Raw genomic sequence first — 26815 nt, 5'->3', positions numbered from 1 at the left:
TATGTCTGTCCTTATCCCAGTACCTCATTACCTTCGTTGGTGTTGCTTTGTTGTAAATACATTTTAAAATAAGGAAATGTCAGTTCTCCAACTTTGTTCTCTTTTTTTTCAAGACTGTTCTAGCTATTTTGGGTCCCTTTCATTTCTGTATGAATTTTATGGTCAGCTTGTCAATTTCTGTAAGAAAGAAACCTGGAATTTTGAAAGGATTGTGTTGAACCTATATACCAGTTTGGTTAGTATAACCATCTTAAACAGTTTTAAGTCGTCAGATCCATGAACTTGGAATGTCTTTTATTTAGATCTATACTGTGGTCAGAATAAATGTTTGGCCAGCGTGACTCTTGACAATTTGAGGGTGATGCCATTTTGCTTTGATCAGTCACATCATACAGTACAGTGTCTTGGACTGGTTGTGGTTACTATAGGCTTAATTAGTGTAGTTACATGTTATGTTAGTCCTGTGTATCAGAATCATATCAGAATAGCACTTTATGTAAATAATTTGATTTAGTAATTCATACTTAAAATCTGGTGTCTTTAGTTTCACAATACACAAAATTTATCTTTTGAATAAATGTAATTTTTAAAGGAGCTATCATCCAGGTTTTTTTGTAAATCGTTATTGGGTAGCATCAGTAGCGTAACTGTCATAGAAACTGAAAGTGAAATCCCTGTGGTACTGTGTACCTTATTTTGTTCATCATGACATTTGCCTGTTATTAAAGTATAGAGAATTTTTAAGCTGGTTTATTTCATTCATTTCTCTTTTAGTAGTAGGGTGAAGCATTACATATTTTGATTTTATGTTTATGAGATTATTTATTTTTACAACTTTAACATATTTTTCAGGGTCAGTTAAATGAAAGCATGGACCATGGGGGAGTTGGACCATATGAACTGTAAGTTTATATGAAAAGATTTCATTGTGCTGTCTTTCTTTACAAGTAGGTTTTATCAGTTCTAGTTTGTAGCCATCGTGTGATTCCAGTAATCTGTTCTTAATTATTTAGTCATATATATAAACTTGGTTTATTGAGTTTAGCTCTACTATAGTAATATATCCAGGTTTTGAGATCATATATATAGATTTTTTTTTAAAAGATTTTATTTATTTATTTGACAGACAGAGATCACAAGTAGGCAGAGAGGCAGTCAGAGAGAGGGAGAGGGGGAGAAGCAGGCTCCCCGGCTGAGCAGAAAGCCTGATGTGGGACTCGATCCCAGGACTCTGGGATCATGACCTGAGCCAAAGGCAGCAGCTTAACCCACTGAGCCACCCGGGTGCCCCGAGATCATATATAGATTTTAAGAGAAAGATATTAATTCTGATTTACAGTAGACTGAATATGAGTCTGAATGGGTTAGAAATTTTTACTAGGTTAATAGAGTCAACTTTTCTTACTTAAAAATAAAATTTTTAGAAATGCTTCAAAGTCAAATGTTTTTTGTTTTGCTTGTAATACGTCAATCATACAGAGATCTCAAGCCATCTTAGGCAAACTCTGTTAAGTGAAAATGGTGATTAATCTGCTCTATACCCCAACCTTAAGTAAAAACCATGGGTTGGGGGTAGACCAAGATCTCTCATATAAAAAGCATTGAAGGGACAAATTAGCACTTAAATGCCACTTTTGGAGTCTTTAAAGCAAGCTAATAGTAGATATGGAAAGGTGCATGGATACATTCTATTAGCAAGAATTTTTGTAGCATAAAGACTTGAACTAATCGGGTACTTTCACAAAGTTCCCAGATTTTCTGAAGTTGCTAAATTAAGTTGGATAATACCTCGTCTCATAGACATTTTGAATGAACTAAACATGAATAGCCAGAAGACTTTTTTCCTTTGTCAACTTGCTCAGTAAACTTGTTCTAATTTATCTTAGTTTGGGGGTGCTCGATGCTCCAAAAAATAAGTAGCATATTCTGTAAACAAGCAGTAAGCAATTATCAAGTCATCCTAATCTTGACTTACCTTGTCATCGAATCATTAGTTTATTGAGAGTCTAGTAGTAAATTTGTTGTTATGTACCTTTTCCTTTTTACTTATTTGGATTAAATTATAGTAAACTGAAGGTAATTTAACTTTTTGAGAATTTACTTTTGGTTTTACTTTTCTTCTCAGTGGCATGGAACATTGTGAGAAATTTGAAATTTCGGAAACTAGTGTGAACAGAGGGCCAGAAAAAATCAGACCAGAATGTTTTGAGCTACTTCGGGTACTTGGTAAAGGGGGCTATGGAAAGGTAGGAAGTATTTTTGAAATAAGAGATGTCTGTCTTGGGTAGGTTAATTTTTGGTGGGGGATAGGTTAATTTTTTTTTTAAATTTTTATTAACATATAATGTATTATTTGCCCCAGGCGTACAGGTCTGTGAATCATCAGGCTTACACATTTCACAGCACTCACTGTAGCACATACCCTCCCCAGTGTCCATAACCCAGCCACCCTATCCCTACTCCCCCACCCCCAGTAACCCTCAGTTTGTTTTGTGAGATTAAGAATCTCTTACGGTTTGTCTCCCTCCCTGGTCCCATCTTGTTTTATTTTTTTTGTTCCCTACTACCCACAACCCCCCGCCCTGTATATACTCGTTCAGCAGTCCTCTTCAGTCTTCTGTCAACAAAGGATATGATCGCTTAACCTGATATTATTTGGAGGATGTGCAGAAGTTCTCTTCCTCCCAACATAAACAAAAAACACTGACACATAATAGGCACTCAGTCAGTATTTGTTGAATAAATAAATAGACAACTTTGCCAGTCAGAGTCTGTTATTAGAGCAATCCTTCCTTCTTTTGGTTAAAGGGTATCCTCTATAGGTATCCTCTTAAAAAACAAACCACTCCTTACTTTTAATGGGCATGGCGTATTGTTAACTGTTGGTTTTCTTTGACTTGCAGTATTTGGAGCTTTAGAGTTAGGGAAGCTGAAGAATATAAGAAGGAAGAAGAAAAAGGAAGAGAACTGCTTAGCTTCATATTTTGCCCACGTCTTTCTAACTTATGACCTTATCTTTATGTGTGCTGCCCAAGAAAATTTATACCTAGCTATTCTTTATCAAAAGATAGAATTTGGATAACATTTTAGTAGTTAAGTTTAGGAACTGTTTATGCTACTGTGTAGTGTTAATTTTTTCATTGCATGACATTAGTAGTTTCTTCTTAGGCTTAAGGACACATTCTGATTTATTCTAATCATCTTGAATGTGGAACACATGCACTTTGAGTCTCACATTGTTTTAGCTATTGCATGATAAAGTTTTATATAGTTAGCCATTTTAAGGAATAGGTAAACAGTAATTCCTGTCAACTGTTATTAAAGTTTTATGTGAAGCAAGAACAGTGGCATTCCTAAAGAAATTTACAAAATATTTTATAATTTTTACTTCTGGTATTCTGCCCCTGGGAACCCTGATTATAGCTTTTTCCAAGCAAGCTTGGATTTTGTGTATGAAGTTGTATAGATTGCTCGTTATTAGATGATCACTGACCGACTTTGCCACCAGGTGTCAGCAGACCAAATAGAACAGTCCCATGTTTCACAGATTTCATTACTAAAGCTTTAATATAGTCTGCTCTTTCATCTTAATCATTTTGCACAGTCTTTGTGTTACTAGTTTTTATAAGAATATAAACTGTTGTTTCTGTTTCCTATAAATAGGAATTAAGGGAGTGTGACTAGCCTAGTTCAGCTTTTAGTAACAAACACTTTTTTATTTTTTATCCAGGTTTTTCAAGTACGAAAAGTAACAGGAGCAAATACTGGGAAGATATTTGCCATGAAGGTGCTTAAAAAGGTGATTCCTTCCCTCCTTTTTGGTCCTTTTTCCTTTTTTTTTTTTTTTTTTAAAGTAGCTCCATGCCCAGCATAGGGGGTGAACTCCATGACCCTGAGATCAAGAATTGCATGCTCCACTGAGCCAGCCAGGCATCCCTCCCCAAATTTATTGTTAATTGCTATAAAATCCACATTTTGGCCTTAAATTCTCAGTCAAGAAAATCTATTTCTAACAATACTACAAGTCCTTTTAGAATGTGAGGTATGTTTCATTATTGGTATTCGTGTTTTCTGCTTAGTGAACATGGAGAGGAGAGCTCTTTTAATTTTCCTCTGAGGTAACTCTTTTAGCTCTTTGTTCTGGTCATTTCTAAGTAATAGGCATGTTCTGCTGTCACTTAGTACAGCAGTTTTAGAAATATGTATTGATTTCCACTCTATTCTCTTTCACTTCTTCCTCCCTTCTCCCCATATTCTGATTTTGCTTCATTTTCTTTGCGTCTACTGTTGTCTTCTCATATCTTCCAACAATTCTGTTTAGGTCATGTTCTATGGTCCCACTTACTAGGTTGTCTATCAGTTCCATTTATTTTCCTGTAGATACCCCATCAAAACCTTCTGTCCCCCATTCCTGTCTGTATTGGTAGCTCTGGAGGCATAGTTGCCATCATTGGACTTTGGTCACAATCCTTGGAATCCCCTTGGCTCCATCAGTGTTGGATTCTTTGTGTCCTGGATCCCCTATCTTCCTTTATCTCAGTTTATTCCCTTGTTCCCTCTTGTGGTGACCATCTACCAGTGGCTTCCTGAGCCAAAGGCAGACACTTAACTGTCTGAGCCCCCCAGGGACCCCCAGTTCCCATTTCTTTAGAGATCTATTTTTCTTATTTATTTATTTATTTATTTGTATATTTAATGTCTTTAACAAAGAAAAGATTTTATTTATTTATTTATTTGTCAGGGTCGAGGGAGAGAGCACAAGCAGGGGGAGGGGCAGGCTGAGGGAAAAGCAGGTTCCCCGCTGAGCAAGGAGCCAGATGTGGGACTCAGTTCCAGGACCCTGGGATCATGACCTGAGCCAAAGGCAGACACTTAATACACTGAGCCACACAGGTGTCCCTAGAGATCTATTTTTCTTTTAAGATAACTAAATTTTTCTTTAGTTTCTGTTCTAAATTTTCTGCAGTGATGTATTTATCTTCCTTTGATCCTTACTATTTTATTTTTACTCTTTCAATCTTGAGAGTTCCAGTCCTTCAATCTGTGGGAAGTTTTCTTACATGATCTCTGATAATTTCATCCTCTACTATTTTCTCTTCTTGGATTTATAGTTAGTTGGATATTGGACCTCCTGGACTGATCATCCAGATGATCATCCAAAGAAAAATGATATTTTTCTTATCTTTTCCATTTGTCCACTTCTTTGTCTTTTTGTTTACTTTCTGAGATTTTTCTAGAAATTTGTTTTCTAATCCTTTTACTGATTTTTTTAAGCTATAATATTTGTGGTTCCCCAGAGCTTTGCCATTTTTTCTTTTTCTTTTATTTATTTTTTAAAAAAGATTTTCTATTTATTTCAGATGGAGCACTAGTGGGGCAGAGTATCAGAGGGAGAGGGAGAAGCAGATTCTTAGCCCAGCAGGGAGCCTGACATGGATGGGGCTTAATCCCAGGACCCTAAGGTCATAACCCAAGCTGAAGGCAGACACTTAACTGACTTCTTCTTTTTATAGCAACTGTTTTATGAGTACATTATCTTATCTAATTCCTCTGAGGGTATTAATGATAATTCTTTGAAATGTCCTTTTTTTCTAGACATTAGAACTCTTTTCTAAGTTCCTGTTTTCTTTAAGTTTGATTTAGTTTCTTTCTTCCATGTCAAAGGCCTTCTTTAGATGCCTGGTGTCCTTTACTGATTGTTCATATTTAAGAGTGAAACTCTGAAAAGCTGATCAGAAGTTCCATCTATGTAGGAAGGCATGTGGTTAGCTGGCAATTGACTGAGAACCTCCAAATATTATTATCTGTAGTCAGTTGGTGCTGACAAAGATCCTCTATTCTTTTGCATAGAAAAAGCATCCTGGAGCTTGGTGGGAGAGAAGAGATGAAGATCTTAACCTTCCAATATGCAGACCTTCACTGAAGTCAAGTTTTTACTTTAGCACTTCACTCTGTATCTGCTATTTCACTCTTTTTTTTTTTCTTGGAGAGTACACCTTTCCAAGTGCTAGTAATCTCCTATTTTTAGTTCTCTACCTTCTGCCTTCTGCAGTCCCTAATGTCTTATTTTTTCCTTTCTTGCTTTTTATTTTTGTCTCCAATTTTTGAACCTACTAGGGTTCTAAAGATGGAATCAACTTCTTTTGAGTTCTCTGTGCAGGCATTTAGGTTTGATCATATTCTTCTCCACTGAGTCATGTACCATTGCTTTATCCCACTCTGTTTTCTTTACCTCCTGAGGTGTGGAGTTAAATGCATTTCCTAGTTTTATTGAAAATGGGTTATGTGTGTTTGATTTCTTGTTCTTTTTGTTTGGGATTAATTTCTGAAAAGATCACACTGTCTTAAAACAACTCTTAGTAGAAAACTGTATTAAAAGACAAAATGACTTTTAACAAAAATTACAGGGTTTGTAATACTTCAGTCTTTATCTTCCTAATTTTTAACCTAAGCAATATACATGACTTACTAATTTAAAAGCTGAGGAACAAATATAACCACAACTTTATTGGTGATTGTCTTTTTTTTTAAATTGTTTGTTTATTCAAGTAATCTCTACACCCAACCGGGGGCTTGACACATGACTGTTCTGACTGAGCCAGCTGAAATCACCCCTGGTGATTGTCTTAAAAGAAGCACTTTAGGGGCGCCTGGGTGGCTCAGTGGTTTAGGCCGCTGCCTTCGGCTCAGGTCATGATCCCAGGGTCCTGGGATCGAGTCCCGCATCGGGCTCTCTGCTCGGCAGGGAGCCTGCTTCCCTCTCACTCTCTCTGCCTGCCTCTCTGCCTACTTGTGATCTCTCTCTGTCAAATAAATAAATAAAATCTAAAAAAAAAAAAAAAGCACTTTAGATATTCTCAACTTCACTTTCTGTATCAATAAGTCAGTATTAATCTGCTGTCTGGCTTTCCCATTGGAATCATTTGATGTTAATGATGGAGATAATATAATAATGCTTATCCTAGAAATGTTGAAAGAAGTACTGGTCAAGATTCTTAGGTTAATTTATTCCTTTTGATATATTTTATAATCAAGGCTGACCATAATTAGTCACAATTCTGTCTTGAGTCAAATGTGTTTCTGGCATGGGCATCTTAAATGAAAAGAAGAGGCTGTTGTTTTTCCACTGATGGTGGATAGGCACAATGTATTGGGAAATCCATAGACTTAATTATTGCTAAATGTTAGACCTCCTTTTTGGCCCCAGGTATCTAAGACCTAACTTGCTTGCCTCTCCATGTGCTTAGAGTTACCACTCCCTCCCAGTCTCAGGGTTTTTCTTTCCCAAAGCGTGGCTAGAGAGTCAGATGCTGTTTCATGTTTTCCTTGCTGTCCCTGAAAACAGGCTCACAGTATAAATAATGAACGTGAAGAGGTGCTAGGGTTAAGTCCAGAATTTTAATTCCTAACTAGATAAGATGATGGTATGCTGCCTTCGAGCTTCTTTATTCTGAATTTATTATTATTAACCCTCTTGAACTCGGTATGTGATAAGAACATGTCTTTTTCCAGCCTTGAAGATGAAATCAGAGTAGAACCACATGTTTCTTTATCTTTTTTTTTTAATATTTTATTTATTTGACAGAGAGAAATCACAACTAGGCAAGAGAGGCAGGCAGAGAGAGAGGAGGAAGCAGGCTCCCCGCGGAACAGAGAGCCCGATGTGGGACTCGATCCCAGGACTCTGGGATCATGACCTGAGCCGAAGGCAGAGGCTTTAACCCACTGAGCCACCCAGGCGTCCCACACATGTCTCTTTATCTTAAATGGTGTTTACATCTGGACAATTTGTCTGAATTTTTCAGTTCTGGGATTTTTTTTACAGGAATGGTACTACTTGGGTATTTTCTCAGGGTGGAATGTTGAGGAAAAGACTCTGTTTCCTACCAGTTGCAACAAAGATGTTGCAAAGTACTGTTGCCCATGGCATTAGTTTAGCCCACACTGTAAATTTTAGACTCTTTGGCTAAAGGCTTGTGGTTAACAGATCGGTCATACTTGTTTCATTCCTTCTTTTATTGAATCAGTTGAGAACTGGTAATGTGCCAGGTATTATGCTAGATACTAGGATTTAGCATTTGAGGCAAATGTGGTTTCTCCCTCTCACTCTGCTTGCCGTATAATTCAAGGGAAGAACTGTTAAGCTTATTCTTAAAATTTTTTTTTTCTATCTTGTGGTCAAAATCCTTTTTACTTTGAGGTTGAAACCTCCCTCAGTATTTTATCATTCTTTTTTCTCACTCCTAAGCATTGTCATCCTGTATATCTTTGCTGTGCTTATATTAAGTAATCAGTAGCCCAGCCCTCTAATTCCCTGATCTCAACTCTATCAGCTTTCACCTCCATTCCACTTTACCAGCTCCCATGGCTGTATTCTCCGCCTCTGAAGTATTGGACTATAATAGAACAATAACTTTCTCACTTCTTTATTCTCACAATGCTTGGTCTTTGGCTCTCAACCTTTTAGTTCTTTGACCGTTTTTGGTGTTTTTTTTTTTTTTGCTAAAGTTCTTAACCCCCTTCTTATTTCACTTTATTCTGAATCTGGTCTAATCAGCATGATCTGCCTAATCTGCCTAATCTGAATCTGGTCTAATCAGCATGATTCTTGATAGCCCCATTGACCTTCTGTTTAGGAAAGGCCTACTCCTAATAGTTCAGTTGTTAATACTCCTTTATTCTTTTATCTCAGCTACTGAGCATTGCTGGCAGAAATCACATAAGCTTATGATTGCTTTTAGGACAAATTCGTTGTACCCAAATCATTTGGACCCTAAGTATTTCATCAGCTATTTCTCTCTCTCTTTTTTTTAAAGATTTTATTTATTTATTTGACAGAGAGAGATAAAGAGGGCACAAGCAGGGAGAGTGTTAGGCAGAGGGAGACGGAGAGGCAGGCTCCCTTCTCGATGTGGGGCTCCTGGACCCTGGGATCATGACCTGAGCCGAAGGCAGACACTTAACTGATTGAGCCACCCAGGTGCCCCACCAACATTTTTTCTTCTCCATGTCCCCAGGCAACTTCTTCCAATTTCAATAACTGCTACCAGTCCCTCTTAACTCTTTAGTACACTGCCTCTCTTCCTAGTTGACCCTCTTAACTCTTTAGTACACTGCTTCTCTTCCTATTTGATGAGTCACATGTGATTTCCTTCCACTTCCTGTTCTAATCCCTACCCCTAATACCTTATTGATCTGCATTTTTACTTGTCTTTACTTCCTTCTCTCCAGTGTTTAGTCGGAGATGTATTCCTCCTCCTTTCCAAGATTAAGCCCTCTGCTTATGTTTTGGTCCCATCCTTTTCTGCCTGTTAGGGGTCTTTGTCACATCTTTCTGTTTTTCCATCTTCTGTCCTGACTTCTTTTTTTGTTTACGTATATTCATGCTTTTGCCATATTTAGTAAAACAGATCCTTCTTTCACACAAAGTCTTCTGATAGCTTCTACCCTCTTTGTCTTCATAGCTGAATTTCTTGAGAAGTCACGTTTTATTATTTTTTTCATTCACTCTATTCTGACTTAATGACTCTGCTATTTCAATGAAACTCTTGTCACCACCAATCTCCTAATGGCTGAATTCAGTGGTCTTTACTTAATTCATCCTTAATTTACTTCTCTGTTACATTGAATCTAAGAAAACTCTATTTTTTTTACTTATGTGATTCTATTTACTAGTTTTTTTAAATTAAAGATTTATTTATTTATTTATTTATTTGACAGACAGATCACAAGTAGGCACAGAGAAAGGCAGAGAAAGAGGTGGAAGCAGGCTCCCCGCTGAGCAGAGAACCCGATGTGGGGCTCGATTCCAGGACCCTGACATCATGACCCGAGCCGAACGCAGAGGCTTTAACCCACTGAGCCACCCAGGCGCCCCTATTTAGTTGCATTTATGTATTTCTGTTGTGTTCACAGTTTTATTTCCCTCCCCCATCCTTGTTGATTTAATTTTATTTTTGGAATATATAAAACATTAACATGGTTCAGAATTAAGAAACCCCTATTTTATAATCACAATAATATTTGATTTAGGTAAGAGAAAAAACTTTAGGTAAACTAAAAGTGTTGAGGCTTTACTCAGAAGGTGTTCTCAGAAGTCTAGTCCTATTACTTTTTTTTACCTTTCCACTGTCAGTTTTTGGTTTATCTTAGTTGTGTTCATTATTGAAGATATAAGTAGATACATGTACATATTCTTATCTCCACTTTCTGACACAAAAAGTGGTATACTGTAATACTGTTATGCCATGTATGCTCTTTTGTACCTTGGTTTCACAGAGAAATTCCCCATTCTGTTTAAAGCTTTTTTTACACATTAGGTAGATAGTCCATAGGTTTTTATCCAGTATTCTATACATGGCCATTTAAGTTGTTTTTAATATTGCACTTTTACGAATAATATTGCAACTACTAATTTTGTGTATATGCTTTTTCATGTTACTGGAGATGTACCAGAACTTAGTCCTAGAATTTAGTCCTGACATATCTAAAATAATGCATCATTTTCCCAAAACTCTTTTCTTGACTTTCATTTCCTGTTATTGAATGATAACCATTGTCCTATTACTTATGCAGAAACCATGGTATCATTATTTCTTCTCAACCTAGTCAGCAACTGCTGATGATACCTTTTCTTTTTTCCCACCTTCCTTTTCCTTTTCTTTTTTTTTTTTTTTTTTTAAGATTTTATTTATTTGACAGAGAGATCACAAGTAGGCAGAGAGGCAGGCAGAGAGAGAGGGGGGAAGCAGGCTTCCTGCTGAGCAGAGAGCCCGATGCGGGACTCGATCCCAGGACCCTGAGATCATGATCTGAGCCGAAGGCAGCGGCTTAACCCACTGAGCCACCCAGGCGCCCCGAGGGAGAGAATCTTAAGTAGGCTCCATGACCAACATGGAGCCCAATGTGGGGCTCAGTCTCACCACCCCGAGATCACGACCAGAGCCGCCAAAATCAAGAATTGGACGTTTAACTGACTGAACCACCCAGGTGCCCCCCACCTTCATTTTTTTTAGGTACAGGTCTTTCTTAAATTAACTTAGTTTACTGTGTTGCCTCCCAGCTGGTCTCATTTCTTCCCTAAAACTCCTAACTACTACTAAAACTATCTGTCTTAAAGCCAAAGATTACTCATTTTCAGAACCTCAACATTTTTCCTCTGCCTCTGAGATAAGATTCAAGTGCTTTTGCCTAGGTACCTAGGCCTTCCATTTCCTGGTCTCCACCTACAGCGTCAGCCTAATCTCTAGTCACTTCTAAGTTCTAACTTATAGATTACCTAGACATGTCCTGTCAAGCCTGTTTTGCACTGGAAATGCTTTTTTTATCCTCTGTGATTCATTTTAATAATTTTTCATGATATAGTTTAGGTATTGCCACCTCCCAGAACACTTCTTGCCATGTCAGCTGTAGTTCCTCTGTTCTCCCATAGCACCTTGTGCTTACCTGATTGACTTCTCTCTCTTCCCTGAGACTTTGGACTCCTAATAGCTGGAGACTTCTGTTCATTCTTCTTTCTTATTACAGAGCCTGGAGCATAGTAGACATAGAATAATTAGTGAACATACGAATAAACTTCATCTGTTTACATTTTTTAAAAAGGTATCTTTAGGTTGTTATTTACATGTTCAGTGCAAAAAATCCAAAAAGTGCAGATATATATAAGAAGTGAATGTCTTCCATACTCCTATCTCAGTCTCTGGTGGGAACTATAATTAAATTAATTATATTAAATATTAAACTATTGGCAAGAAGAGCACAAAATAGAATTTCCAGTTACTATAGAATAAAAATGTCTACTGTTTTCTTATAGATCATCTCTTTTCCTTTAGGCAATGATAGTAAGAAATGCTAAAGATACAGCTCATACAAAAGCAGAACGGAATATTCTGGAGGAAGTAAAGCATCCCTTCATTGTGGATTTAATTTATGCCTTTCAGACCGGTGGAAAACTCTACCTCATCCTTGAGTATCTCAGCGGTCAGTACACTCACTTTGGTGTAATTATTTGCATTTGCTCCAGAAACTGGGTTAAACATTATTTTCTAGTGGAAAAATGCTTTTTCCCTAATGTGACTAGTTCTTAAAATTGACGAATACATTGATATAAGGAATTTAGATGTGACTATGTGTTTCTTTTTGTAGACAAATATGAAGAACTTTAAAGGTTAGGTTTTTTCCCCCATCTGTAAAATTTTATCTTAATCCTAATCCCTTTGTAATCATACTTAAAATAACAAACACCTAATTGATACAGAGCCATCACATTGACTGTGCTGGGGTACTATAATTCCAATGAACTATCAAAGCATTTCTAAACTCAAATGGAAAACTTACTGAGAGTATTTAAGATATTGAGTATTTTCAAAATTGAATCTCTAAACAGAGTTTTTTGGTTGTTTTTGTTAGACTATGCAGTTTACATAGGAAGACGTCCACAATTTCCGGGGATTACTACCTCCTCAAACCTTGTTGCTTATCATTTCTAAATCACAGGTATCTATTTCCAGCGAAGATATCTGAGTTTTCTGAAAAAGAGGTTTCACAGTGGCCTGTAACATGGAACAGAAAGATGCAGAATTTAGCAACTTTTTTGTGACTGTTGTTATCGTTTTTTGAGTAACTTTATTTTGACAATTTCAGATTTATACAGAAAAGTTGTAGAAATAGTACAAAACTTCCCACATATCCTTCACCTAGATTCCCCAGTGCTTTCATTTTACATTTGTTTTGTTTCATCCTTCTTTTCTCACCCTATGTATATGTATACATATATATGTGTGTGTGTATATATATGTGTGTGTGTGTTTATGTATATATATACACATATATATGTATAAACACATTTTTTTTTTTCTGGATTGCTTAAGCGAGTGTTTCAGGCATGATTTCCCATTACCCCTAAATGCTCCAGTTTATATTTTCTAAAATTAATGACAGTATCTTAACTCTACTAAAATTATCAAAACTGGAAATTAACATTGATATAGTAATATCTCTCAGTTCCCTTTAACCTAAACAGTTCCTCAGTCTTTCTTTATCTTTTGTGACCTTAACATTTTTGAAGAACATAGGCCAGTTATTTTGTAGAAGGCACCAATTTGGGCTTATCTATTGTTCCTCAAGATTAGATTCAGGTTATGCATTTGGGGAGGACCATCGAAGTGACATTGTGTCTTCTGTCAGATCAGGAGGTACATGATGTTATATCTTTGTCCCATTGCTGTTGATGTTCACTTTGATCACATTTATAAGGTGGTGTTGGCCAGTTTTTTCCCTGGTGAAGTTTTCCCTTTGTAAGAATAAGTATCTTGAGATACTTTGGGATTATTGGAATATCTTGTCTCTCATCAAGCTTTCACATAGTTTTAGCATTCATTGATTCTTGCTTGAAACAATTAACTATACTGTTTGCCAAGTGATTTTTCTTATTCCATCATGCCTCATTCATTTATTTGGCATTCTGCTATAACAAAGAGCTTTTCCTTCTCTCCCATTTTAAAACCTTATTTATTGATCTCTTCATTGATTTACATCATTGCGAGCTCATGTATTCTAAGATTATTCAATGGGATATAAGTCATTATTGATATTCAAAACAATGCCATGCTTTTAATAAAGCTGGTGCTAGATTCATCTAGATTAAGAGATCTGAAAATATGGAATAAGGGCATTCACTAATTGTAATTTGTAAGGGTGGCTTAATTATATACTAACATTTTTCTGCTTAGGGTAAAATGTGAGAGAGGTTTTAACCAAGATTATTTTTTTAACCTCAGGTCTGGTATCTTTTAACTATTTTGAAGTTTAAAATGTAAAACCCAACATTCCAAAACACAGTTTTCACGGAAGAATAAGAACACTGCAAAAATAGAATCCTGAAGACTTAGTTTTAAACCTATAGTTTTTAGGATCTGTTTTTTAGTTTTAAGGAACTGATATCTTTTAACTGTTGTCAAAAGAGAAAGCACAACCTTCTCATTAGAAATGGGTTGGAAATGAAGATTGTTTTATTTCTAAGGCCTTTTCCTTTTCTTCACAGGAGGAGAATTATTTATGCAGTTAGAAAGAGAGGGAATATTTATGGAAGACACAGCCTGGTAAGTGAAATTTTTGCAGTTGCATGGATTCAGGTAATGATTCATACAATTAAAAGCAAAGCCCTTTTCCCATTGTGGGCAGCCAAATGATTCAGTAAACTGTTCTGGAGCCAGTCAGTCACTCAGGACTTCAAGGGGGAGAAGCATCTTTGGGAAGGGGCAGCTTTTGGAGGTCACATCATTCCTTTGCCCCCAGGCCTTGGGTGGAACGCTCTTCACGCCAGTTCCTAACAGAACCATTCTCACTGGGGCTTTCTTTCCTTGAATTGGTAAGCTGCCTTCCTTGGCTGTGGGTGAGTGTGGTTTTCCGGTGAAACTTTATGTCTGGAACAATGGAAAGTATCAGAAATCATCTCCTCTTTTTTTTTAGACTTTCCAGTTCCCAAGGTGCAGTCTTAGGGAGGTGATAAGCCGGCACACATCATCTGTGGATTGATTCTATGGCCAGGATGGGATCTACCCTTATATTTCTTAAGATGGCATCTGCTTCAAATTAAAAATATACACATCCTTTTGTGAGATGACAGTATTGGGTAACAATAAATCAGTTTATCCTACACATTAATTGAATAGAAAACACTTAAATGTTTTTTTTCTACCTTAATTACCAAACTGCATTCCATTGTTTAATTTCAGGCCTTTTCTAACACAGAAGCTGCATTTAAGAGCCTTAGGGATGAAGTACCCTTTTTTGGAGGAGGCTCTCTGAGCCCTGTTGGAGGCTGTATTTGTGGTCCTGCTGGCTGTGAAACTGCCTCAGTCCTCTAGGACACACCCTCTCCATCCTGGAGTAATCTGCAGGATTGCAACATTGTTATGCAGCCAGTATTGCAGTGCCTTGTGCTTTTCGAATCCAGACAGGGTTGACTCAGCCCTTTATTCTTTTGAGGTAGATAAATTTGAGTGTCACACAAGTTTATAGTTGTGGGCTGGCTGGCAGGAGGGAGGGCAGATACTGTGGGCGTGAACTGTATATAAATATGCAGCTGTATTAAGGGATGAGTGGGCTTCTAAGGGTCAGATTATTTATAAGGTATCTTTTGAAACTAAGACTTGATCTCTGAGAATAACAAAGTTCCTATGTCCTATGGGATTTTAAAATTGGGGGTGGGTGGGAGAAATTTGCTTTGATCTGAATGACTATTGTCCTAATTCCTATTAGGAACAGAACAAAAGCCAGAGACAGTTTGGCATATTCTGGACTTTTTTGCAATTAGTAGTTATGTTCTAATGAAATAAAACATTTTATAGTTTCACTAAATAAGTGAAACGTAAATGTCACCATGCCTTTTGGCCATCTCTTTCCCCCATCCCCATCCCCACTAATTTGGTCTTTGGTGCATGTCTATTTCTTTCAAGGAATTTTGCTCCATACATAAACTGCTTTGAGTATATTACTCTTTTTAATTTTATTAAATCACTTTTGTTTCCAGCTTTTACTTGGCAGAAATCTCCATGGCTTTGGGGCATTTACATCAAAAGGGGATCATCTACAGAGATCTGAAGCCGGAGAATATCATGCTTAATCACCAAGGTGGAGATATACTGTAAACAATTCTATAGTAAATAATCATCTTAAAATCCTCCCACCCAGGTCATGGTCATTTTCAAAGCCCCATAGTCATGTAACTTCTGTTATGCACTCCTCCCTCAGAATTTATGGCATCATAATGCTTGCTGAGATTTAAGTATTTAGATAATTGTGATTGATGAGATTAGAGGAAGTTAGGAATAACTGACCACTTAACTGTGTTTTCGGGTTTAATCCTTGCTCTTTATAGCTTATCATTCTTTTGAAATCTTTACATAACATGCGGTCAGCCAAAAGCCAGCCCAAACTTTAGTTTTGGTTTGTCCCTTAAATTGGAAAGTAGATCTTAACCCTATAAATTGAGTTTTCCTTAATGAAAAAAATGCATAAATACTTTTTATGATAAATTTTATTAATGCTGTAAAAAAAGATTAGAATTGAACCAAAATATTTGATGTAGCCTTAAAAAGAAAATGTTTAGTAGGCATCAGTTTATTCTTGCTGTTTATAACAATAAACATAAAAATCAGAAAGGCTTATACTCTGTGCAGCTGTACGTAGAGTAGACTGAATCTTGATTACAACTGCATGCTGCTAGAGACAGTTTGATTTATGCAAGAGTAATCTGGGCTCCGTAGACTTCGCAGGTCATTCATACCCCAGAGGAGCAACCAGACAGCCAGGCTGTCGGGGTGCTGTCAGGTGCCTTCGATGTCTGTAAATACACGAGGTAGTTAAGGGTTTTAAATTCTTGGACAGGAAATGGTGTGGACAACTGATGCTAATATGAATATGTTTCAAATTGTGCTTTTCTCGTTTTTCCTTTTTCTTTTCTTTCTTTCTTTTTTTTTTTTTTAGGAGAAATGCTACTTAACCAAGTACATCATGGGAATCTGTGTATCTCTGTCCCTCCCAGTTCCACTCCCATCCCCCCACACTTGGATTCTGATTCTGAATTCTAAGGCAAAGGATAGAATAGGGAAGTGACTAGTTAACTTCTTTGATCCATAACGCTGAGTGTGTCAGGTGGTTCTGTGAAAATAAAGGTCATATTTTTTTGTATGTCAGAGTATCAGTAAGCCATTACCTTTTCTTTTCTCTGAAATAAACCTGGAATAGTAGGGTTCCTGTGGTTGAACCACGCTATATCTAATAACAGTTCAGTAAAGCGAAGCTTGAACTGCAGTGTTCCTTGTATAAGGTGGTGAGTTTTTCACTTTTTGGATTAGAGATGACAGTCCCTTGCCATAGCAGTTCATTTCTTTTTCTGAATTGGCAGTATTGGCAGAATAAGCCAACTTGTTATAGTGATTTTCTGAGACCATTTAAAAACTGTCCAGTCACAGTTCACTGTGGTAAAAAGTTATATATTTGAAGTATAGTGTCAGACTTTTAAATGATGCAACATATCTTTATAAGGGCTTGTGTACTTAAACCAGACTTTTTTTTTTTTTTAAAGATTTTATTTATTTGATAGACAGAGATCACAAGTAGGCAGAGAGGCAGGCAGAGAGAGAGGAGGAAGCAGGCTCCCAGCTGAGCAGAGAGCCCGATGCTGGGCTCGATCCCAGGACACCGGGATCATGACCTGAGCCGAAGGCAGAGGCTTTAACCCACTGAGCCACCCAGGTGCCCCTTAAACCAGACTTTAGAGAATTTTTCTTGAAGGCTTGCTTTCTCAGGGTGGTAGAGGATTCTAGGTATAGGTAAAGGTAGAGCTTTGGAAAAACTGTTTTACTTTTTTCTCTATTTTCCCTTTATATCATATCATTGGCCAAAAATGACTGTGTTAGCTTTAAAAAGTTAGCGTCCCATATTATGGATGGTACCTTGCTAGTTGTTTGTATCTTCAACAAATATTTAAGGCAGAAAATGTTAAATGGAAGAATAGATTATTGTCTTGTATGATACATTCAAACACTGCACATGCTTAGAATTCTCAGAATAACCATGCTGTGATCTTTCATTGCAGGTCATGTGAAACTAACAGACTTTGGACTATGCAAAGAATCTATTCATGATGGAACAGTCACACACACATTTTGTGGAACAATAGAATACATGTGAGCTGCATGTTGCAAGAAATATAACTGGTTTGGGGGGGGTGATAGGTAACTCTTACCTGGTTTATGTAGGACCATTTGGCTCTGTATATTGTTTTTAAACTTCTAATTCAGATGATATGCAAATGGGTGAATTTTTTAGGCGTATTATTTTTCTCATTGTAGGGCCCCTGAAATCTTGATGAGAAGTGGCCACAATCGTGCTGTGGATTGGTGGAGTTTGGGAGCATTAATGTATGACATGCTGACTGGAGCAGTAGGTGCACAGTTAAAAGCTGCATGTATTATGGTCTGTGCTGAGTAGTTATTAAATCATTATGGCAAGAGACCTTTCCTGTGCTTTTTAAAAATGTTACTGATGGAGTTATTTAAAAAAAAAAAAAATTAACACTAATATGCCTTATTGGTAGTAGTATGGGCCCTGTACTTTTAAAAAACATTTTTGTTTAAATGATGTGTCATGTCAGTCCTGTGAAATAGGTATAAAATAGATACTGCCCGGGACGCCTGGGTGGCTCAGTTGGTTGGACGACTGCCTTCGGCTCAGGTCATGATCCCAGAGTCCCGGGATCGAGTCCCGCATCGGGCTCCCAGCTCCACAGGGAGTCTGCTTCTCTCTCTGAGCTTCTCGTCGCTCTCTCAGTGAGAGAGTCTCACTGTCTCTCTCAAATAAATAAATAAAATATTAAAAAAAAAATAGATACTGCCCTTATTTTATAAAAAGAGAAAGTAAAGCATAAAATCACAGGGCTCACCTATTACCACACAAAGTTAATAGTGGAAACCCAGTTTCTTCTGAGATGTTACTATTTCTTCTGTCACATTGCTTAAAAACTATAGATCTTTAGCAGTCAGCCCATATCACAGCATACATTTCTGATCTTTATGCATAACTGACTAAATCAGGAAATGGATGATTTTATTTTTTGTGTGCTAATTTTTCTCACTCTCTTCTACTTGTAGCCCCCATTCACTGGGGAGAACAGAAAGAAAACAATTGACAAAATCCTCAAATGTAAACTCAATTTGCCTCCCTACCTCACACAAGAAGCCAGAGATCTGCTTAAAAAGGTACGACACGAGGGGCGCCTGGGTGGCTCAGTCAGTTAAGTGTCTGCCTTTGGCTTGGGTCATAATCTTGGGGTCCTGGGATCAAGCACTGTGTCAGCCTCCCTGCTCAGCAGGAGTCTGCTTCTCCCTCTCTGCACTCTGTCTCTCTCAAATAAATAAATAAGTCTTAAAAACAAACAAACAAAAAAGGTAGGACATGAAATGATAACCCTCAACTACTAGAATTTAAATAGAATTAAACATACATTTTATTTTATTTTTTAAGATTTATTTGTTTATTTGACAGATAGATCACAAGTAGGCAGAGAGGCACTCAGAGAGGGAGGGGAAAGCAAGCTCCCTGCTGAACAGAGAGCCTGATGTGGGGCTGGATCCCAGGACCCTGGGATCATGACCTGACCCAAAGGCAGAGGTTTAACCCACTGAGCCATCCAGGCACCCCTGAACATACATTTTATATAAAGAATCTCATATATATATATATGAGATTCTTTATATATATTTATGTATATATATAAATATACATATATATTTATGTATATATATAAATATACATATATATATATGTATATATATAAATATACATATATATTTATGTATATATATAAATATACATATATATTTATGTATATATATAAAACCTACAGTTTTTGCACGTAAAGTACACATTTTTTAAAGATTTTCTTTCCTTGGGGTGCCTGGGTGGCTCGGCTCAGGTCATGATCCCAGGTTCTGGAATTGAGCTCTGTGTTGAGCTCCCTGCTCAGCAAGGAGTCTGCCTCTCCCTCTCCCTCTGCCCTTGCCCCTCCCTTGCACCCGCCCCACTCCCTGCCGCTGGTGTGTTCTTTCTCTCTCTTTTGTCTCTCCTTAAATAAATAAGTAATTTTTAAAAAAATATTTTTTTCCTTTTTATTCCCAAGCAATATTTAGTTATAATTAATAGAGCCAATTTTCTCAAAATAGAGAAGCAATGTAGACAAGTAAATTCTCTAAGTAAAAAATAATCAATTTGACTAAGGTTTATCAATGTTTTGTTTTGTTTTCCCTCCTTAAAGCTGCTGAAAAGAAATGCTGCTTCTCGACTTGGAGCTGGTCCTGGGGATGCTGGAGAAGTTCAAGTAGGGATTGGCCTTTTTGGTGGTTTGAGGAGAAGATAGTGCTAATTTTATGTATTTTTGAGGGTTGTGTGTAGTTGTTTGAAGTATAGCTTATTTTGGGGGGGCACCTGCGTGGCTCAGTTGATAAAGCATCCAACTCTTGGTTTTGGCTCAGGTCATGATCTCCGGGTCTTGGGATCAAACCCTGTTTTGGGCTCTAAGCTCAGCATGGAGTCTGCTTGAGAGATTCTCTCTCTCTCTCCCTCTGCCCCTCCCCGCACTTGTGTGCATATTTTTTCTCTCTCAAATAAATAAATAAAGTCTAAAAAATAAGTATAGCTTATTTTGTGATTTGTAACTTCAAAGAGACAGTTAATTTGTCAGCCTAGTGAAGTCTATTCGCCTTGACTTTTCTTCCTGTTCTTTTTTTCTAGGCTCATCCATTCTTCAGGCATATTAACTGGGAAGAATTGCTGGCTCGGAAGGTGGAGCCCCCCTTTAAACCTCTGTTGGTATGTATACATGAAAGCATATACTTTGAAGGACCTGGTACTTTTTTAGAATAAAATCCCAGGGGCGCCTGAGTGGCTCAGTTGTTAAGCTGTCTGCCTTAACAGGTCATGATTCTGAGGTCCTGGGATCAGGCCCTGCATCCTGCTCCCAGCACCATGGGAAGCCTGCTTCTCCCTCTCCCACGCCCCCTGCTTGTGTTCCCTGTCTCGCTGTCTCTTTGTCTGTCAAATAAATAAAAAATCTTAAAAAAAAAAAAAAGAATAAAATCTTAGAGCATTCAAAAACATTATGTTTATATTAACCATTCAGAAAACTTTGGTTTATGTTCTTCTCAAACTCTATTCTGTATAGTCTTTTCAAGGACTATTGCCATCAGCAATTGATGAGTATATTAACTATTTTTAAGTTGGTTGCCTAAGACAACTAAATATTTCAAGTAGTTAGAACTTTTTTGCTTTATTTACTTGATTCAACCATATTTTATTTTATTTATTTTTATTTTTATTTTTTTTAAGATTTTATTTATTATTTATTTGTCAGAGAGAGATCACAAGTTGGCAGAGAGGCAGGCAGAGAGAGAGAGAGAGAGAGAGAGAGAGGGAAGCAGGCTCCCTGCTGAGCAGAGAGCCCGATGCGGGACTTGATCCCAGGACCCTGAGACCATGACGCGAGCCGAAGGCAGCGGCTTAACCCACTGAGCCACCCAGGCGCCCAACCATATTTTATTTTTTAAAGATTTTATTTATTTGTCAGAGAGAAAGCACAAGTAGGCAGAGTGGCAGACAGAGAGAGAAGCAGGCTCTTTGCTGGACAAGGAGCCCAATGCGGGACTCCATCCCAGGACCCTGGGATCATGACCTTAGGCGAAGGCAGGGGCTTAACCGACTGAGCCACCCAGGTGTCCCAACCATATTTTATTTTTATGGGGTATAACTGTTTACTCTTTTTTTTTTTTTTTAAAGTTTTTTTTTTTAAGTAATCTCTACATCCCACATGGGGCTCTAACTCATGACCCCGAGATCAAGAGTCACGTGTTTGGGGTACCTGGGTGGCTCAGTAAGCATATGCCTTCAGCACAGGTCATGATCCCATGGTCCTGGGATTAAGCCCTGAGTCAGGCTCCCTACTCAATGGGAAGCCTGCTTCTACCTCTGCCCCCTGCTCGCACACTCTCTCTTTCTCTTGCAAGTAAATACATAAAATCTTTAAAAAAAAAAAAAAAAAAAAGTCACATGTTCTGACTGAGCCAGCCAGGTGCCACTATTTTCATTTTCTCTTTCTTTCTTTCTTTCTTTCTTTTTTTTTTTTTTAAGATTTTATTTATTTATTTGACAGAGCATTCACACACACAAGCAGAGGCAGCAGCAGGCTCTCTGCTGAGCAGGGAGCCAGATGTGGGGCTCAATCCCAGGACCCTGGGATGATGACCTGAGCTGAAGGCAGATATTTAACTAACTGAGCCCCTCAGGTGCCCCTTATTTTTTTCTTTCTAAATAAAGTTTAGTTGACATATAATAATATGTAAGTTTCAGGTATACAGCATAGTGATTTAACAGTTACATACATAACAGAATGTTCACCAGGTTAAGTGTGGTTACCCTCTGATTCAACCCTATTTTGAATTTGATTTTCTGGGGATTTTCTTCAAAATATAGCATATGTGTGTATTAGTTTGCTATGCCTGCTGTAATAAAGTACCACCACCTAGGTGGCTTATACAGCAGAAGTTTATTATATTACAGTTCTGGAGACTAGATGCCAAGATAATGTATTGACACACTTGGTTCATTATGAAGGCTAGGAGAGCCTTCCTTCCACTCTGTTCCTCTCTCCTAGCTTCTGCTGGTTTGCTAGCGATCTTTGGCCTTCTCAACTTTGACCATGCTAAGCTTGGAGCCCATAGGTGACATCACCCGATCTCTACCTTTATGTTTGCATTCCCCTTTTGTGCAGATCTGTGTCCAGATTTTCCCTTTTTTTTTAAAGATTTTTTATTTATTTATTTGACAGAGAGAGATCACAAGTAGGCAGAGAGGAGGAAGCAGGCTCCCTGCTGAGCAGAGAGCCCGATGTGGGGCTCGATCCCAGGACCCTGGGATCATGACCTGAGCCAAAGGCAGAGGCTTAACCCACTGAGCCACCCAGGCGCTCCAAGATTTTCCCATTTTATCAGGACTGAATTAGGACCTTCCCTACTCCAAAATGGCCTCATCTTAACTAATTTCATCTGCAGTGACCCTCATTCAAATTAGGTTCTGTTCTGAGGTATTTGGGTTAGAACTTCAACATATGAATGTTGACGGGGACACAACTCAAACCATAACAATATATTTATAAGTAAATGAGTTAGTGTGTTAGTTCTTGTTCTTCTTCCACCTCAGAATTTGAGAAAATATAGTTTCTTTTTCTCTTTCTTGGGGTGAAGGTGGAGGAGGAGGAGGATAATGATGATGATAATTTGGTCCTGGAGCACAAGGTGACTTGCTTTAAAATTTTCATATATATAATTATAAAGGAGGATAATTAACCCTTATGTACCAACTGTCCAGCTTGTCAGGTCATCTTGTTTAAACTTAAACAGAACTACTAGTTATCATCACATCTAAAAAGCTGACAATTTCCCCAATTTCTTTTGTTTGCTTTTCCTCCCTATTGGTTTGTTCTAATAAGGATTCAGTCAAGGTCTGTACAGTTAGGTTATTGTATCTCTTAGGTCGCTTTCTATCTGTAGATACCCTCATCTCGATTCCTCTTTTGAGTACTTACTGAAGAAACTGGACCATTTATCCTATAGGGTTTCGAACTTTGATTTTGTGATTTTTTTTTTTTAAAGATTTTATTTATTTATTTGACAGAGATCACAAGTAGGCAGAGAGGCAGGCAGAGAGAGAGAGGGGGGGGGAAGCAGGCTCCCGGCTGAGCAGAGAACCAGATGTGGGACTCGATCCCAGGACCCTGAGATCATGACCTGAGCCAAAGGCAGCAGCTTAACCCAGGCGCCCTAGGTGATGTTTTTCATAAGAAAATGTACTCATGCAGAGTAGAACATCATTTTTGCTCCTTGAAAATGTAGTAGGATGAACCAAGCTATAGGAAGAAATTTTAGAGCATTTTACAAATATGTTTTGTGTTGAAACTCTGCCTCAGTGGTTTCTCTGGTTTATTTATTTATTTATTTATTTATTTTTAAAGATTTTATTTATTCATTTGACAGACAGAGATCACAAGTAGGCAGAGAAGCAGGCAGAGAGAGAGGAAGGGAAGCAGGCTCCCCGCTGAGCAGAGAGCCCGATGCGGGGCTCGATCCCAGGACCCTGGGATCATGACCTGAGCCGAAGGCAGTGGCTTAACCCACTGAGCCACCCAGGCGCCCCGGTTTCTCAGGTTTATTATAAACCTGCAGTGGCCTGCTGAGCAAATTATCTCTAATAGGGAATTTAGCCAGTGGACTAGCTGAAATTTTTTAAGTGGGGAAGATTGAGATTCAAAAAAAAATCTTTTTTGACATTCAGAGTTTTTAAAATGATAAATATGTACTAAAATCTACTTTAATATATGCTTAAAAATTGAAGACGTAATTTGACCTTTGAAACTTTCCACCTGGAGCCACCTGGGCAGTTCAGTTGGTTAAGCATCTGTTTTAGGTTCAGGTCATGACCTTGGGCTCCTGGGATTGAGCCCTTACATTGGGCTTCCTGCTCAATGGGAAGTCTGCTTCTCCCTCTCCCTCTGCCCATCCCCACCATTTGTGCTCTCTCTAGCGCGTGCTCTCTCTCTTTTTTTTTTTAAGATTTTATTTATTTATTTTTGACAGAGAGAGACATAGTGAGAGGGGAACACAAGCTGGGGGAGTGGGAGAGGGAGAACAGGCTTCCCGTGGAGCAAGGAGCCCAATGCGGGGCTCAATTGCAGGACCCTGGGATCATGACCTGAGCCAAAGGCAGGTCCTAATGATTGAGCCACGCAGACACCCTCTCTCTCTCTCTTTCAAATAAATAAATAAAATCTTTAAAAAGAAACTTTCTACCTGTGTTTGTTCTTCAGTCTATTCCTACTAAAACTGTTCTGATATTTTATTACAGTCAAGCCCTCTGAAGAGTTTTAACTAGAGCCTTCTCTAATGCAAGTCATGCATTTGATTAATATTATAATATAGACTATTCATTGTTTTCTAATTTTGTTTTTCACAAAGCAATCCGAAGAGGATGTGAGTCAGTTTGATTCAAAGTTTACACGTCAGACACCTGTTGACAGCCCAGATGACTCAACTCTCAGTGAAAGTGCCAACCAGGTCTTTCTGGTAAGTGAAAGAATTTCCATGTAGCTATGAGAAATTTAAGTATTAGGATGGACCCTTTTCAATAAGAAAATTCATATTGTTTGCTTTACAGTTGATATAGATAACCTTAGATGCTATTTTTTATTAAGTTAACTTGGGTTTTTTAAGTTTTCTGACTTGCTAAGTTAGAAAATTGATTCCCATAATCCAGTGTTCCATTTCAGCATTTAGAGTAGGACTGTATGGTTCTTTGGAGTATATGATTCCCTTTTACATGGGCCGCTGACTTAAAATGATGTTTGCCTCAGTATCTCTATTGGAAGTCATACCATTATAACAGTAGGAGAAGAATTCACTGTAACTGTTCTATTCTTGGAATAGTTACAGGTTTTTATACATTTCGTGCAACTTTGTAAGGGATTTTTAACCTTTAATTGTGAATATTTGACATCAAAATATATTGGTTTATATGTAATAGGAAATAAACTGATTTCTCATTGTAGAAGTATTTGTACTGATTTGTACCTTGTCTCCTCAGAAAAGCAAAGCTTTTAGATTTTTTTGAGGGCTTTTAGATTTTGATCAACAAAAACCTCATTTTTTACCATTTATTTTGTTACATAAAGTGAATCTTTTTATTTTTTATTTATTTATTTTTAAGAGTTCTTATTTATTTGACAGAGAGAGAGTGCAGAAGGAGGCAGAATATAGAGGCAGTGGGAGAAGCAGGCTCCCTGCTGAGCAAGGAGCTCTATATGGGGCTTGATCCCGGGACCCTGGGATCATGACCTGAGCTGAAGGCGGTCGCTTAACCAACTGAGCCACCCAGGCGCCCCTCTTTAAAAACTAAGAAACAGTAATATCTCACTTATCTGAAGATTGTGGTCAGAGCAACTCCAGTTCAATAATTATTTAAATTCCTATCACAGAATTAAAGGAAATTTAAAGATGATTATGGCACAGACGGGTCCTCTTGCTAGTTAAACTATGTGGGGAAATGGTTTCTGAAGTCTACATACACTCGTCACAAAGCATATGTGCTACAGCATTGAACCTCAGTCTTTAGGACGTCACCCGGAGGCTTATTGAGTCTTTTTACTATAACTCAAAATGCTTATTTTTTTTTTTTTTGAAGATTTTATTTATTTGACAGAGATCACAAGCAGGCAGAGGCAGGCAGAGAGAGAGAGGAAGGGAAGCAAGCTCCCCGCTGAGCAGAGAGCTGGACGCGGGGCTCGATCCCAGGACCCTGAGATCACGACCTGAGCCGAAGGCAGAGGCTTTAACCCACTGAGCCACCCAGGCGCCCCTCAAAATGCTTATTAATAGGTGACTAGAATAATAATTAGAAGGGAAGTTTAGGTGGAGGACTGATTGTTAAAGGGATAAACATTGACAGCAAGAGAAATGATACCTGGTGGTTTGATAGCAAAGTCCAAGAAAGAACTAAAGCTAACAAAACTGCATAATTGCCTATTAGAATTGAGGGTTTTCACAATGTTGACCCTTATACATCAAGAAAATACCAAATCTAAAAAAAAAGAAAAAAGAAAATACCAAATCTGTCCAATCATTGGTATTAAGTCAGAGAGACCATACACGCCAACTTAGAGAATTCTGTTTTTACTTTGGCCTAATAATGAGAAACTGTTTGGGGTGTGATAATCTTAGTTGCTCATGTGCATATGGCTAGAATCAGTAGAATTTTCTTTGCATTCATCTTGGTATTTAATAGCTTAATGTGGAGCCTACATTTTCCTACTTTGTTCTACTCCTTTCAACAAAGTGGAATACTGTTTACTGGCATATGGGTCTCAATAGAATTCTGCCTTCCTGAGGTCCATGCCTCAAGAAATGGCTGGAAAGAAGCTAACAGGTGTGAAATGAGATTGGGGAGATGGGAGGAAACAGAGTGCTGATTTTAGGTGTGCACTGTTATTTTGGTGTGTCAGAGACTGAAACCACATTTTCTTGATATATATGACAAAACGCCATTCTGGAGTCAACAATTACTATCTTTTAGGGTTTTACATATGTGGCTCCATCTGTACTTGAAAGTGTGAAAGAAAAATTTTCTTTTGAACCAAAAATCCGATCACCTCGAAGATTTATTGGCAGCCCACGAACACCTGTCAGGTATTCAGACTTTGTTATTCTCACCT

The 26815-nt window shown here is 37.9% G+C and overlaps 1 protein-coding gene across 7 annotated transcripts in view; it reads left to right on the top strand.

Annotated features, from left to right (window-relative positions):
- The window catches only part of RPS6KB1 (ribosomal protein S6 kinase B1), a 53687-nt gene that overhangs the window by 7111 nt on the left and 19761 nt on the right, over positions 1-26815 (top strand). For 3 of the 7 annotated variants that reach the window (XM_045984233.1, XM_045984234.1, XM_045984232.1), the window contains exons 2-14: positions 853-902; positions 2126-2246; positions 3731-3799; positions 11832-11979; positions 14042-14099; positions 15533-15633; positions 17603-17693; positions 17859-17949; positions 18657-18764; positions 19820-19882; positions 20296-20373; positions 24567-24674; positions 26677-26789. In XM_045984233.1, coding sequence (XP_045840189.1) covers positions 853-902; positions 2126-2246; positions 3731-3799; positions 11832-11979; positions 14042-14099; positions 15533-15633; positions 17603-17693; positions 17859-17949; positions 18657-18764; positions 19820-19882; positions 20296-20373; positions 24567-24674; positions 26677-26789 — 1199 coding nt within the window. Of the gene's footprint in view, positions 1-852; positions 903-2125; positions 2247-3730; positions 3800-11831; positions 11980-14041; positions 14100-14295; positions 14369-14469; positions 14989-15532; positions 15634-17602; positions 17694-17858; positions 17954-18656; positions 18765-19819; positions 19889-20295; positions 20374-24566; positions 24675-26676; positions 26790-26815 lie in introns of those variants that run through there. The other 4 variants (XR_006815877.1, XR_006815878.1, XM_045984235.1 and 1 more) reach the window with 4 other exon arrangements.

Source organism: Meles meles, chromosome 18, assembly GCF_922984935.1.
Source record: "Meles meles chromosome 18, mMelMel3.1 paternal haplotype, whole genome shotgun sequence".
NCBI classification, from domain to species: Eukaryota; Metazoa; Chordata; class Mammalia; order Carnivora; family Mustelidae; genus Meles; species Meles meles.
This window is presented reverse-complemented; position numbering and strand designations above follow the sequence as displayed.